Genomic DNA, 16,547 nt, shown 5'->3' with positions numbered 1-16,547 from the left:
GTGTTGCTGTGGCTCTGGCGTAGGCCAGAGGCTATAGCTCTGATTCGACCCCTAGCCTGGGAACCTCCATATGCCGTGGGGGCAGCCCAAGAAATAGCAAAAAGACAAAAAAAAAAAAAAAAAAAAAAGGAAAAAGATACATGCACACCTATGTTCACTGTAGCAATATTCACAATAGCCAAGGCATGGAAACAACCTCAATGTCCATTGAAGGATGAATGGAGTACGAAGATGTGGTACTCAGCCATAAAAAAAGGACAAAATAACAACATTTGCAGCAACCTGCAGAGAACTAGAGATTCTCATATTAAGTAAGTTAGAAAAAGAAAGACACCATACGACACCACTATATGCAGAGTCCAAAATACGGCACAAACAATCTATCTACAGAACCGAAAAGATCACGGACAGGTCAGAACATGAGAAGACTCTGCTGGCAGGTGGGAGGTGGAGGGAGTGGGATGGATTGGGGGGTTAGTAGATGAAAACTTGCGTTTGGAGTGGACGGGCAATGAGATCCTGCTGTGCAGCACAGGGAACTATATATCTAATCATTTGTGATCACACATGATAGAGCATAATTAGGGAGAAAGAATGTGTATATGTATCTTGCTGTGCAGCAGAAATTGACAGAACACACTGTAAGTCAATCATAAAATTTTTTTTCAAAAGTAACTTTTTTTTTTTTTTTTAGGGCCACATGTGTGGCACATGGAGGTTCCCAGGCCAGGGGCCAAAGAGGAGCAACAGCTGCCGCCTACACCACAGCCACAGCAAAGTGGATCTCAGCCACATCTGTGACCTACACCACAGCTCACAGCAACACTGGATCCCCAACCCACTGAGGCCAGGGATCGAAGCCATGTCGTCACGGATCCTAGTCGGGTTTGTTAACCTCTGGGCCACGTCGGGAAATCCAAAAGTAAATACTTTGAACTGCAGTTAGTTAAGATTGTTGACTCTTTCAACTCTCACTTTTCCTCTGTCGTATTTGTTCTCATCTTTGGTGCTGGCTGGCTGGCTAAGGGGACGTTGAGTTGGACATACATCTAGTTTGGATTTGGTGGGATACAGTTTCAGGATTGAGAGCCACTCCCCTGTGGAATTATGCTATTGCTAGCCACTGGGTATAGGAATGGACTCCAGAAATGCTCCTATGGCTTTAGTGTCACAACATGAAAATATAAGGTTCGGTATAAAACTCGTAATAACCACTATGATAAGGATGCTGAAGACAAAGCATTTAACAAATACAGTGAGCCCCTCTATACCTGCTGTTCCGGCAAAACAGTGCTTCTCTTTCCATCTTAAACCTGTCTCAGTCTGGATGGGAAGTAGGGTCACCCTATTAGTTAATTAAATCAATACATCGCTAAATGTCAACTTGAACTGTACTGAAGATTCATTAAACAAAGCGTGAACTTTCTTGAAACATTATGTATACACATAATGTATATATTACACATGAAAGAAATGATAGATTTTCTTCCTAAAATTAACTACAACTTTTAGAAATTCACATGACCTTACCAATAACTTATCTACGGATCTAAAAGAAACTTTAAAAAAATTACCAATAAACAAATGTCAATCAACCACAGTAGAGAAAAGACTGATAACTTTTCTACTGTATAGGAAATATTATAAAATCTGACATTTCATGAGATAATTAGTAAAAAAACCAAGTTTTGTAGATGACTGAATTTTCTAATATTCGTGGTATTTGTCAGCTTTTGAAAACCTGTAATTTGTTGATTTCTTTTATCAGTCCACATTAGTGTTACTTTTGCTTATTTAATTGTATAGTTATAATTCTGCATTCCGTTTCTTAAAGGGGGTCCCCTGAATGGGACAAATTTCAGGCCCACCCATGAAACCTGGCTTTTCCCTTTGAGTACAACGTCCAGCATCCAGTAGGGAGTAACCATGCCTGCCTCTCCTCATCAAACTTTCTTAGCTACTGCAATGCCTGTGCCTCTCTCTCCATCATGTGGTCTTGCTAGTACATAATCAAAGAGACCCCCGGGGTCCCCAAGGCCCACCCACAGCTCCGACTCCCCGACCACTGCAGTGCTTTGAAGCTTGGAGAGGCCTCCCTCCACCTTTTTTTTTGGAGGGGGGGGGGAGCTACACCTGCAGCATATGGAAGTTCCCAGGCTAGATAGACAAGGGTTGAATCAAAGTTGCGGCCGCTGGCCTATGCAACAGCCACGGAAACACCAGATCTGAGCCTACACCACAGCTCACGGCAACGCCAGATCCTTAGCCCACAGGGCAAGGCCAGGGATCGACCTGCATCCTCATGGACAATAGTCCGGTTCTTAACCCAGTGAACCACAACAGGAACTCTTGCCTCTGCTTTAATGTACCACAGGACTTGGCACAACCTGCCCAGAGCTGCTGTCACTTCGGTCTCTCCAACAAGCCCCATTCCTGTGCCCTATTCTCAGGGATGGTTCACCGTCTGTGTGGTCACGTCAGTGATCCTGAGAGGCTCCCTCAACTCCCTCCTCCTCCTCGCCTACCACGAACTGCCAGGACCTGCGAGGTCCGCCCCCTTCGTGTTCATGAGCTACCCACTGTTCTGTCCCCAGGGAACTGTAACTTTGGTAGCCTTTAATACGCAATTCTAGCCAAACCCTTCATTTCCAAAACTCACACTCAGAGACAGCTTTCCAGCATGCACACCTCCTCTCAGTCCTCTGTTTAAAATCCTTCAATAGCTCCCCTTTCTTCAAGAGATATTTTAAGTGTTTGAAGTTAAAAGTTTGAGAGGTGAAGTGCCAGTATATGCCTCAGGGATCAAGGCTCTTTAACTGCCTCATCTCTGCAGTAGTACCGGCCCCCACTACTGTTTCCCCTCCCGTCAGCGGTGTGAGTGTTCTAACACCACGTCCACACACCATCCTTCTCCTGCACCCACGTTTCCTGTGTCCTGGTGGAACCGGGGAATTCGGCTTCGGGGAGATCTCAACAGCGAGCCCTCTGGATTCCCGGAGTCCTGCGATCCCCCTTCGCCCAGGCTTCAGGCATCAAGAGGGACGAGGGACCACCCCTTCCTATGACACACCAACTTCAGTCACCACTGAGAGGTGCAGCGGTGACAGCGCAGCAGAAGCTGTGTAAAGACTTCTTGCTTATATAGCTGAACAATAAGAAGGGAATAATGGCCTATTTTGGTTTTTATTCAAACAACTTTACTGAGGTGTATCTTACATGTCACAAAGCTCACCCATTTCAAGTGTATGATTTAATGATTTTTGGTAACTTTACCAAATGTTATAACCATCACCACAAAATCAGTTCTACAGCATTTTCACACACTTTTCACACACTCCTCCCCACGTAAGATCCCTCACACCCATTTACAGTTAATCCTTGTTTCTGTCCCGGCCCCTCAGCAACCCCTAACCTACTTTATTTATTGTTATTTCCCCACTGTACAGCATGGGGACCCAGTTACACATACATGTATACATATTTTTTTTCTATTATCATGCTCTGTCACAAGTGACTAGACATAGTTCCCAGTGCTACACGGCAGGATCTCATTGCTAATCCATTCCAAAAGCAATCCTTTGCATCCGCTAACCCCAAGCTCCCAATCCTTCCCACTTCCTCCCCCCTGGGCAACCACAAGTCTATTCTCCAAGTCTATGATTTTCTTTTCTGTGGGAAGGTTATCTATACGTTTGCCTCTTCTGAAAAATCTGCTTCTTCTATTGCCTAGATTAAAATTTTTGAGGTTTATCCACAATGTAGATGTCAATTTGTTCCTTTTTATAGCTGAACAGTATTCCATTACACGAATGTACTGTGTTTTGTCTATTCATCAGTCCCTGGTTAGTTACACTGTTTCCAATTTTTTGGCGGGAATATGAATAAAGACACTATGAACTACGCCTGCGAGTGTGTGCAGGGACGTGTTTTCATCTGCGCCAGGGAGATCTATCTAGGAGAGGAAGTGGAGCCCTTCCGTGTTCAGATTTTGAGAGATGTGGAAGCCATGTCCCAGGGAGCCACGCCCTTGGACATGCCCCCTAGTGACGAGGGGAACCTCACATCCTCATCAGCACCTTTAACCTTCTGACGGGAACAGCTCTTCCGGGGGAAGGGGGGGGAGAGAGAGAAGGCGCCTCACTGTGGTTTTCAACTGCATTTTCCTGATGCTTAATGACGCTCAGCATCCTTCATGAGCTGATCAGCCAACTGGATGTCTTCTCGTAAATGTCTGTTTATACGTTTTACCCATTTTCTTTGGGTGGACTGTCTTTTAGTGAGTTGTACGAGTTCTAGGAATTCCAGATACAAGTCCTTTATGGGATACATTCAGCAAATATTTTCTCCCAGTCTGCTGTGTGTTTTTCAATTACTGAATAGAGTCTTTTTTTTTTTTTTTTTTTTTTTTTGCTTTTTAGGGCTGCACCCACAGCATATGGAAGTTCCCTGGCTAGGGGTCAATTTGGAGCTAGAGCTACCAGCCTACACCACAGCCGAAGCCGTGCAGGATCCGAGCCACGTCTGTGACCTACGCCACAGCTCATGGCGACACTAGACCCTTTACCTGCTGAGTGAGGCCAGTGATTGAACCCGCAACCTCATGGTTCCTAGTTGGATTTGTTACCACTGAACCACGAAGAGAACTCGAGTCTTTTGAAGTAGACAAATTTTGAATGTGTTGAGGCCACCTTACCAATTTTCTTTTCTTTAAAAATAACTTCTTAGTTCTGGATCACAAAATACAGGCAGACAGGAGGGCGCGGCCTGTGACCCCTGGCTGCACTTCCCTTCCACAAGCACTGCTGGAGAGGCCCAGACTCAGGCAGCCCAAGCTCACTCGGGAGGTTTAAACAGATGCCCTGTGCACGATGCAGGGTGCCTTCCAATCAGGCCTCTCAGCCCACATCTGCCAATACTGCCACTGCACTGGCTGTACCAAGTGGCCACGTCCTAAAACTTGAATGAACAGGTCACAGGTAAATCATTCCAGCACATCAGAGCCAAGCTTTTAGAAGGGCCTTTCCTGACTAGCAGTGAGCAAGGCCCCTGCTATACCCACCTCCTATGCCCCGGCCTACCCGTGTGGCCCCTGGGTGGCAATGGAGAGAGAGGAGACCAGGCCAAGCAGGAAGAAAAAACACTCAGTTTTACTGGGCTCAGGCTAGGAACCCACGGGTTTGAGGATCTCTGAATCAGTCCGTTTTCTCCTGTATGTTCTTTTCAGCCTGCTTCCGTGGCCTCTTGAGTGGCTTGTTCTTCCAGTAACAGATCTTGGCCTTCTCCTTCCTCTTCTCCTCCAGGGTGGCTGTTACCGCCTGGTGCTTCCAGCCAACCTCACAAGCCAGGCGCTCTAAGTAGGTGAACTTCCCGTAGGCGTCAAGCAAACCACCCTGAAGGCAGCAGGAACCACCACCTGCCTTTTCTCATCACAGGGGTCGGCATCCCATCAAACACCCTGAGGCCACGCTGGGTCTTGGGGCAGCATGCCTCACACCATCCAGAAAATGAAGCTGGGGGCTGGGCCAGCCTTCGTCAGCTTGCAGTGGGAAGCCAGGTACTTCTGTTTGTTTCTGCAGAAACTGCCAGAAATGGGGATGCCTTCAGAGCCCACAAGCCCTGGCTTTCCTCCCAGAAGCACTGTCAGGCAGCCCAGGAGATAGCCTCTGCCATGCAGCACCAGACCTGCTGCCCTTCCAACATCCTCGGCAGAGCTGCCTGGGAGAAAAGCTCAATTTTCTTCTTTTATGGATTGTGCTCTTGGTGTCTTATCAAAGAAATCTTTGCTCAATCCACTGAATTGCAGACTTTGTTTTCTTCTAGAAATTTAGTTTTAGCTCTTAATTTTAAGAGTTTAAACCATTTGAGGAGTTCCCATCGTGGCTCAGTGGAAACGAATCAGACTAGCATCCATGAAGACGCAGGTTTGATTCCTGGCCTCACTTAGTGAGTTAAGGATCTGGCATTGCTGTGAGCTGTGGTGCATGTAGGTCACAGGGACGGCTAGGATCTGGTGTTGCTGTGGCTGTGGTGTAGGCCGGCAGCTGTGGCTCCGATTAGACCCCTAGCCTGGGAACCTCCATATGCTATGGGTGCGGCCCTAAAAGACAAAAAAAAAAAAAAAAGCATAATCTATTTGAGCTGGCCTTGTGTATGGTGTGCGGTAAGAACTATGCGCATGCAAATTAAAACAACGAGATCTCACTACACATCTACTAGCATCTCCAAAACGCAGCACACCGACAAAACCTAACGCCGGTGAGGATGTGGAGCAAGAGGAACTCTCATTCACCACCGGCGAGAATACAAGATGGTACGCCACTTCGGAAGAAAGTTTGTGGAGTTTCTTATAAAACGACATACTCTAACTCTATGAACCAACAACCGTGCTCCTCGGTCTTTACCCAAAGAGATGAAAACTGACATCCACACAAAAACCTGCACACAGATGTCCGCAGGAACTTCATTCACAACTGCCAGAAGTTGGAAGCAACTACGATGAGTGGGTAAATAATCTGTGATACATCCAGACAATGGAATGTCACTCAGTGCTAAAAAGCAATGAGCTTTCAAGCCAGAACAAGCCAGGGAGGAAGCTGAGGTGCAAATTACTAAGGGAAGGAAGCCGCTGTGTGGAGGCTGCACTGGATGATTCCGCCGTGGAACAGAAAACAGCACAAACGTCCATGTTTGCAGAAGCTGGAGGGGGGAGGATGGGTGGGCTCTCGCAGATGGTTCAGGACAAAGAAAGTCCTCCGTGTGATACCACAACGGTGGAGTCAAGTCATTACACATTAAAACCCACAGAACAAACACTAATATAAACTACAGACTTTGATGCTTCTGACGTATCAATATGGTTTTACCGACATGAGCCAATGTACCACTTTGGTAGCTGATAGTTGGGGGGCGGTTGTGCCTGTGTAGGGGCAGGAAGTATGGGGGAACTCTGTGCTCCATGTTCTGAACCTAAAACTGCTACAAAATAAAGCCCTTTTAACAAAATGAAAAGGATTATAGACCTGAATATAAAACATAAAACTGTAAAACCTTAGAATAACACATAGGAGAAAATCTTTATGATCTCAGGATAAGCAAAGATTTCTTAGTTACAACATTAAGTGTCTAAATAATAATGGAAAAATTTTTGCCAGATTGGACTTAAAAGCCAGAATCCTCTGCTTTTTGAAAGACACTTAAGGAAGCTACAAATTGGAAGAAAATATTTGAAAAACAGATTCCTAATGAAAGACTTGTATCTAGAATGTGTAAAGAACTCGGTACTTCAGTAGCAATCGCAAGACAATTTTTAAGAAGGGCAAAACATCTGAAGATACTTCACCAAAGAAGAGATACAGATGCAAATACGCACATGCTAAGACCCCTAATGTCATTAAAGAAATTAAAACGAAAACCTACGAAACACCAGCACACGCTTATTAAAGGGGCTAATATAAACACAAAATGATAAAATCAAGCGCTGGCAAGGACACAGAACAGCAGGACTCTCAAACGTAAGCATCTGGCAGTTTGTAATAAAGTTAGAAATAAGCTTACAAGCAGCAATGTCACTCCTAGGTATTTACTCAAGAGAAAAGAATCTAATACATACGTTTACACAAAGATCTGTTAAAAAAACCTATTGCTTTATTCATGAAATCTCCCCAAACCCAGCACGTGGGGAGATTTGTCTGTTCAAATCTGGACATTCGAAATGGCCCAAATGTCCCTCACGTGCTAAACTGTAAGACTGGGGTGAATCCATCCAATAAAAACTCCTATACAGGTGACGCAGTGTGGATAAATCCCAAAGGCGTTATGCTAAATAGAAAAGCCAGGAGTTCCCGTCGTGGCGCAGTGGTTAACGAATCCGACTAGGAACCATGAGGTTGCGGGTTCGATCCCTGCGCTTGCTCAGTGGGTTAATGATCCGGCGTTGCCGTGAGCTGTGGTGTAGGTTGCAGACGCGGCTCGGATCCCACGTTGCTGTGGCTCCGGTGTAGGCTGGCAGCTACAGCTCCGATTGGACCCCTGGCCTGGGAACCTCCATATGCCGCAGGAGCGGCCCAAAGAAATATCAAAAAGACAAAAAAAAAAAAAAAAAAAAGAAAAGCCAGACACAAAAAGGCAAAACACTCTGTGATTCCATCTATATGAAGCTGTGGAAAAGTCTAAACCGTAGAGGCAGAAATCCACTCAGCAGGCAGGAGACTGATGACATGAAGGTACACAGGAAAACTGTGGGGGAGGGAAACTGTGTTTCTTGACTGTGATGGTTGTTTGACTACACGTTTCTATTGAAACTCTTAACTGCACCAGAAAAGGGTAAACGTTTACTGTGGATGTTACATTATTTCGATGGTTATCTTAACAAACACCGTCCCACACACGGAAGTTTTTCCTGGCTTTCCTTCCCTCCCTCCCTCCCTCAGGACCTGCAGTGACAAGGACAGGCCCTCGCTCTCCTGCCACTGGCTGCTCTGGCCTTAAGGTGAGCGGGTCGATGCAGGCCTCCGCCGGGTGGCCCCACTTCTCCAGTTCACCCCAAGAGGCATTCTGCGGGGGGGTTACCCAACACTGGCGTTCTTGAGGGCTGTGCATGGGAGCGCTTCCCAAGACCCTCAGGGGCCACCCAACCGCACCAGTCCCTCCTGCTTCTTGACTTCGAAGCTTCCCACTCCCTCTTGACACCTCTGCCTTCTGCTTCCGGGGTCACCTCAACCACTGGCCTGTCTGGGGATCAGCACGATGGTTCAAGCCTTGTTCTCTTTCAAAGTATCTACTTGAAGCAGGAAAAATTCACACGTCTGCACATGAGGGTGCGAGCTCTCCGGCCAGCACCTGCGCCATCCTGCTGCCTCCTCCTTGACCCTCTTCACCACAGGCACACGCCATTCCTATTGCTGGAGAGTCCCTGAGATATGAAGGGGCTAGATAAATGACTCCAACTATTTTTCCTCCTCTTTTTAGTGACCCACAACAGGGACAAGCTTCACGTCTGTGGCCTAAACAGATACCTCAATGGGGAATGATATGCCAGTTTTCCTTCCTGTGAATAAAGTGTTACACATGGACTAAAAATACAAGTTTATAGGTCCACTTACCCTACTTCATAAGATGCTAGGCCCTCTTTGACTAGCTGGTCATTAATACTGGTAGGAGCCATTCCAGCAGCATCAAGAGAATCGAAAAGCTCAACTACGAGCACATTATCTTCCAGAATTTCTGTAAAACCATTAAGACTAGTTTGGGGAAAGAAATAAATATGTTGCAAAATACACTTAAGTGAAGCAAGTTTTAAAACCCTGAAAACTTAATTTCCTTTATTTTGCAAAGATAAAGTTTCTGGCTCAATGATGTCACTCTCTCTCTAGAGGTAAAAGCAGCATTTTCAGACATAAAAGCATTACCAATGTTAATACAATTTTTATTTTAGGTTATTGTGTACTGTTCCATAATAAACCATAAGCAGTTTAAAGCTTTTAGATTCATAAAAATATCGTGACATTGGAGTTCCTGTCACGGCTCAGCAATAATGAACCCAACTAGTATCCATGAAAATGCAGGTTCGATCCACGGCCTTGCTCAGTGGGTTAAGGATCTGGTATTGCCATGAGCTGTCATGTAGGTCACAGATGCGGCTTGGATTCCATGTAGCTGTGGCTGTGGTGTAGGCTGGCAGCTCTAGCTCCAATTCGACTCCTAGCCTGGGAACTTCCATATGCCAAGGGTGCAGCCCTAAAAAGGCAAAAAACAAACAAACAAACAAACAAAAACAAAAAAAAACTGTGACATTTATTTATTTTTTATTTTTATTTATTTTTATTTTTTGTCTTTTTGCTATTTCTTTGGGCCGCTCCTGCAGCATATGGAGGTTCCCAGGCTAGGGGTCGAATCGGAGTTGCAGCCACTGGCCTACGCCAGAGCTACAGCAATGCAGGATCCGAGCCGCGTCTGCAACCTACACCACAGCTCACGGCAACGCCAGATTGTTAACCCACTGAGCAAGGGCAGGGACCGAACCCTCAACCTCATGGTTCCTAGTCGGATTCGTTAACCACTTCGCCACGACGGGAACTCCTGTGACATTTATTTATTTATTGGTCGCACCCACAGCATGCAGGAGTTCCTGAGTCAGGGATCAAACCCATGGCACAGCAGCAACCCAAGGTGCTTTAGTGACAACACCAGATCCTTAACTCACTGCACCACAAGGGAACTCCTGTTGTGTTTCTAAACTGTTTTATTACATTCTGTCATGTTACAGAGGAAAAAAGAAATGAATCAAAGTTAATTCAGGCCAGTGCTTATTTGTGAAATTTTATAGTTTTTATAAGAATGGAGCAAACTTTAAAAAATTCAATCCAGAGCAATAACTGGAATTTTTTCCCATCCTTCTGTTTTCAGGACAAACCATCTAACCTTTTCACTTATTAGGTCTAACTTTTTTTGGCCACACCTGCTGCATATGGAAGTTCCTAGGCCAGAGATGGAACCCATGCCATGGCAGCAACTCAAGTTGCTGCAGTGACAATGCCAGATTCTTAACCCACTGTCCCACAAGGGAACTCCCATTCCTGACTGCTTTTTTTTTTTTTTTTTTTTTTTTTTTAGTGATACACCCATAGCATATGGAAGTTCTCAGGCTAAGGGGTCAAACTGGAGCTGGGCGGCCACAGCCACGCCAGATCCTTAACCCACTGAGTGGGGCCAGGGATCAAACCTGCAACCCTCATGGACACTAGTCAAATTCATTATCACTGAGCCTTCTGGGTATTTTAAACAGACCAGATATGTGATCTAAGCTATCTGAGCCTCAATAAACTCTGACCTCTTTACCTTCCCTCTCCTGTGCTCCCTTCTGGGCTGTGACCACATGCTTCCACGCACAAGTTCTTGATTCCACAGGGCCAGCCCTCCCTGGGTCCTACATCTTCGCAAGCTCCCCTGCTCTGCTAACTAAAATTGAAATGTCCCTTGTTTATAAGGTAACAAGGTATACTTTTGTCATCCCTGTGTTGGTTCCTGGGGAAAGACGTTTTAGGTCCAGCAGGGCCTTCTGACACTCCTTAAATAAAACTATCTCGGTAAAGATACACTACAATTAGTGTTTAGCTATTACTGGTATAGCAAGGAATTAAGATGAGAAAGGGGGAGTCAAGAAAAATCCCAGGAGTCATGTCTTCAGGGGTTAACCTCAGGAGGAGACATTTAAGGGAGGAGCTAAAAACCAACAGAATAAAATACCAAAAGGTGAACCGGGAAGCAGAATTAAAGCATATTAAAGTCAACTCAAAATCAGTGGAGGTTACTCAGGACGGGAGGCCCTTAATTTACTGTTCGTATCAGAGAACTCAGACATGAAAATTCTATAGACTAGCAGAGTTCCCTTGTGGCCCAGAGGTTAAGGATCTGGTGTTGCCACTGCTATGGTGCAGGTTTGATCCCTGGCAGGGGAACCTCCACATGTCGCAGACACAGTCAAAATAAAAATTCTATAGACTAAGGATACAATTTCCATAACCATATTCCTCTAAGGGAACTACTACTTCAGAACAATGTCTTACGTCAAGGTGAATAAATCAATAGAGACTTGCAATCATTTTTAGGTTATGTGGCCATGTGCAACTGACACCGAAGCTTTAATTCTCTCACTGTGAAACAGGTTAATAATGCCATGATATCTGGGTTTGTTAAAAGACAGTATAATGAAGATGAAAAACGGACGCGGTAAAAGGTACCCTTCAAAGTCCCACACAGCGACCCCAGGAAAGCACGGCCACCTGTGCTGCACGGACACCTGCTCAGGCAACAGGGACAACCACACCTTGATCCCAGCTTTGTAAGCGGTCAAAAGCCCAGGTAATAACAGATTCCGAATCCTCTGCGACCAGACTGTTTCAGAATTCTTCAAATTGAGAAAGGCCATGTAGAATATACACTGTGTATTCTGCTAATAACCCCAGAGATTCGGGGTTATTAGCAGAACCATCTACACAGCACTGTATCTTCCTGTCAGCTCAGATCGGGTTTGGCCAATAAACTTTTGACTTCCACAACTTGCTGGGTTACAGAACTGTGGGCTAGTGCTCAGCCTGTCTATCTCAGACCCAAAATGTTCCAAAAAAGAAGTAACTTAAAAAAAAAATATGCTGAGAGCCTACGGTTAAACTCAATTCAGTCAAATAAAATGAAACAAACAAGCAAGAACGATTCACCAGTGATGTCCCATCTCTCCTCACTCTCCTGTCAATTAAACCTTCACTCCAAGATGAGGGACGGGGAAAAAAAAAAGAAGAAACAAGAGACGCTAATTCCTGGCTGTGGGGCCTTCACGAGGCCCTCTTGAGGGTGACTGTTCTTTAACGGGCATTTTTGACGCATGTGCCGATTTTAGACGCGACCGCCTGCAGAAGATGTTACTCCACTGTCCTAGTTCTCAACCAGGGTTATCGCTCACTATTCGTACTGCTGACACACACAGTTTACTGTAAGATCTGGCCAAGGTTCCAGCATAACGCTGGTCTGATTTAAAGTGAGGATCCCACAGCCACAAGTACAAATGGAAATGGCTTACTGACGACCGAGCATGTCATAAACTTGTCTTGAGTCTTTTCCTCGAACTTTTCTTTGGCTTTTCTTGACCACTGCCTTGTCCTTTCACATGGTTCAATATAGGCCAGCTTGCATTTAATCGCCTGCAATCAGACAAAAGCACACTACTGAGAACGCCATCGCAGTTCACAGCCATTTCAGAATTAAAATAACAGTGGTAACATGTGTACACAGCTAAACTCGAGCATTTGCTTTTATTTTTATTTATTTATTTTTTTTAGGGCCACACCTGAGGCACATGGTTGTTCCCAGGCTAGGGGTTGAATCCAAGCTACAGCTGCCTGCCTACACCACAGCCACGTAGGATCTGAGCTGGGTCTGTGACCTACACCACAGCTGAGGGTAATGCCTGATTCTTAACCCACTGAGAGAGGCCAGGGCTCAAACCTGCCACCTCATGGTTACTAGTCGGATTTGTTTCCACTGCACCACTAGAGGAACTCCTAAACCCATGTCTTTTTTTTTTTTTTTTTTTTGTCTTTTGTCTTTTGTTTTTATAGGGCCACACTAGTGGCATATGGAGGTTCCCAGGCTAGGGGTCTCATTGGAGCTGTAGCCACCGGCCTACAACACAGCCACAGCCACATCAGATCTCAGCCACGTCTGCGACCTACGCCACAGCTCACAGCAACGCCGGATCCTTAACCCACTGAGTGAGGCCAGGGATCAAACCTGAAACCTCATGGTTCCTAGTCAGATTTGTTTCTGCTGAGCCACAATGGGAACTCCTAAACCCATGCATTTGAATTTAATATATATTAAAAAACAGATGTCCAAGGATGTTTCTAACACTACCTATAAATGCAAACAGCTGGAATAAATAGAGTATGATATTAAGAGGTACAAACTAGTATGTATAAAATAAGCAACAGGGATACAACACAGGGGAGAGATACAGCCCAATATTTCACAGTAACTACAAATGAGTTATAAATTTCAAGAATCAGGAGTTCCCGCTGTGACTCAGCAGCAACAAGCCTGATTAGTATCCTGGAGGGTTCGGGTTCACTGTCTGGCCTCACTCAGTGGATTAAGGACCTGGTGTTGCTGTGGTGTAGGCTAGCGGCTATAGCTCCAGACAGACCCCTAGCATGGGAACCTCCATATGCCATGGGTTTGGCTCTAAAAAGACAAAAAACAAAAGAGAACAAAAATTTCAAAAATCATCAATCACTACATTGTACACTTGTAACATATAATATTGTACATGAACTATACTCAATTAAAACAATAAAATCCTAGTAACCTATTAAAAAAAGAATACAAACCAAAAATGAAACAAAACTAAAAAAAGAACATTTTGTTGAATGAATTACTGTGCATTCAGATACCTGAATAAGCACTCTTACTATGATAAACTGTTAAATGAAAAATCAGGTCACAGGAATACATATAGTCTCATCCCTTAACCATTAAAAAATACGGAAAATACATCCAAAGTGTTGAATAATTCTGAGTGATTCCCCTCTCATTCAAGTGTTTCCTGTAACATTTTACCCATTTTTAAATGAAAAATACTGCTCAATAACAATTCAAATAGTAGGAGTATATAAATCAGGAAATAAGCTTCCTTAACTTGACTTATCTCTGGGGAGTAGGATTCCAAGAGAAGCATAAATTTTTTTATTTGTTTTTCCAGACTTCTTTCTCTTGCACACATTATATATATTTAAACATAAATGGGATCACAGTAAAACCATTTCTGTAATGAGTTTTTTTCACGATATATCATATTCTTACCACCTTGTGCAACTATTTCAAAATACATATTACAAGCTACAGACCAGAAAGTACTTACAAAGACACATATACATGTTTATAATTAATGCTTACTTGCTAAAATATATATGATTACTTAAAAAGCATCTATAGAAACCCATTTAATATGAGATTATTCACAGAAAAATCATAGTTAAGAAGACATTTCTATGGTGAAAATGACTTCTAAAAATACTTTCGTGTTTGTGCTAATCCTCTAAAAACCCCATCATTCACAATTAGGACCTTACCTTCTCTGCAGGATTCAGAAATTCATCCTTTATTTTACGCATTTCTTTAAGTGTTATTTTTGCTGTGTTGCCAAAGTCCACATATTTAACTTCAACTTCACGATGTCCAGGCAATCCTTCAAAAATTATGAAATTAGAAATCCCAAACTTGGAAAAAAATATCTGGCAAAATGTAGACTGCCTACAGTCAGCTAGATTAGAATACTTTCATGTTGAGCATACAAACTTAGCATTTTTCTAAGATAAAAAATACTTCTAACATGTGAATTTAACAAAATCAACCATAATGCACAGCTGTTCAGACTTGGTGAATGAGAAACTAATAATTTAAATATCCAGAGGACAACGAAAATCAGGGTAACAAAACAGTCATCAAATGTTAGGTGTTAAAGTTAGGACTGAGGTTTGGAGTTAGACACTGAAATGCCAAGTGATTCTGAGCAAGCTAATTAATGTCTTTAAGATATTATCCTAAGCAAGTCATTTTTTCTAAGCCTCATTATTTCATGTGTGAAGTGGGTGTACTAATATTTAAAATACTTTGCAAATCACCAAACACAAAGTAAACCCTTAACGTTTGTTATCAACACAGGTAATCAAACATGGCAAAAGATTTAATAATCCTATTCATTCACATAACAATATCTGCGAAATTAAAAAAATTATCTGGGGATGGGAGTTCCCTTTGTGGTGCAGTGGAAACAAATCCAACTAGGAACCATGAGGTTGCGGGTTCAATCCCTGGCCTCGATCTGGTGGTGTTGTGAGCTGTGGTGTAGGTCACAGACGCAGCTCAGATCCTGCATGGCTGCGGCTGTGGTGGAGGCCAGCAGCTGTAGCTCCGATTCGACCCCTAGCCAGGGAATGTCCATATGCCATGGGCGTGGCCATTAAAAAAAATTATCTGGGGATATTGTGAAAGACGAGCAGAGACGGACCTTTAAGCCAATCTAGTTTTCATATCTTAAATTTTTTTTTTATTTTTAATTTTTGCCTTTCTAGGGATGTACCTGTGGCATATGGAGGTTCCCGGGCTGGGTGTCAAATTGGAGCTGCAGCTGCCAGCCTACGCCATAGCCACAGCAATGCCAGATGCAAGTGGTGTCTGCGACCTACACCACAGCTCACAGCAACACCGGATCCTTAACCCAGTGAGCAAGGCCAGGGATTGAAACTTCGTCCTCATGGATACTAGTCAGATTTGTTCCCACTGAGCCGGGACAGGAACTCCTAGTTTTCCTATTTTAAAGGACAGCAAAGAAACCTCTGGAAGGTTCAAACACACCAACATTTGAATAAAGATCTATCACAAATGATCTTTTTTTTTTTTTTTTTTTGGCCATGCGCACGGCATGTAGAAGTTCCCAGGCCAGGAATCGAACCTGAGCCCCAGGAGTGACACCACCAGATCCGGAAGTCACTGCGCCACCAGGGAACTCCACAAACTGACGTTTCTGTAAATACTCAAAACATGACGGACCTTAGCTCCTCCCAGTACATGTGTACAGCACTACAGAACCTGCTGCCATCACTTTCCAATTTGAAAACGAACACAGTACCTCTAATTTCAAAATGGAAAAGGTTCAGGCATTCTCTGCTGGTTGGCGGAAGGAGCAAAGGGGTGGACCAGCACTGGTCCCACCCGAGAGGCACCCAGACGAGGGTGGCCTCGCAGGAGGGGCGTCTGCGACGGCTGAGGGGCCGAGCGACTCTCAGGTAAGAGAAGCAGGGGACGGGAGCTCTCTCCTTGCCATGAGGACCCTCCTGCAGGAAGGCCCTTCTCAGCCATGAGACTCTTACCATTCCTCAAGTCCCCGAATGGAGCTGTACTTTTAAACAAAACAAACAAATGGATGCGGATGGAATTTAAACAACTTTTTTTTTTTTTTATCCCAATTATGAATCGCATGTGGGAGCAGAGTGAGG

General features: G+C 44.3%; 1 protein-coding gene and 1 pseudogene across 9 annotated transcripts in view; both read right to left on the bottom strand.

Moving 5' to 3' along the window:
- Window positions 1-16,547, bottom strand: part of RNF17 (ring finger protein 17) — a 126,767-nt gene that overhangs the window by 47,620 nt on the left and 62,600 nt on the right. For all 9 annotated transcript variants that reach the window (XR_014818892.1, XM_021065407.2, XM_084981171.1 and 6 more), the window contains 3 exons: window positions 14,622-14,737; window positions 12,575-12,695; window positions 9,102-9,222 (listed from right to left, as the gene is read on the bottom strand). Coding sequence is in view for 8 of the 9 variants with exons in the window: in XM_021065407.2 (XP_020921066.2) it covers window positions 9,102-9,222; window positions 12,575-12,695; window positions 14,622-14,737 (358 nt within the window). In the remaining variant the exon portion in view is untranslated. The remainder of the gene's footprint in view (window positions 1-9,101; window positions 9,223-12,574; window positions 12,696-14,621; window positions 14,738-16,547) is intronic.
- On the bottom strand, window positions 5,157-8,892 carry LOC110255784 (large ribosomal subunit protein uL13 pseudogene; annotated as a pseudogene).

The sequence above is a fragment of the Sus scrofa genome, chromosome 11, assembly GCF_054392235.1.
Source record: "Sus scrofa isolate SSC_HxYL_T2T_F1_AM1 chromosome 11, Sscrofa_HxYL_maternal_Yorkshire_Landrace_v2.0, whole genome shotgun sequence".
Taxonomy (NCBI): domain Eukaryota; kingdom Metazoa; phylum Chordata; class Mammalia; order Artiodactyla; family Suidae; genus Sus; species Sus scrofa.
Note: the sequence above shows the minus strand (reverse complement) of the source record. Positions and strands in the feature narration are given on the sequence as shown.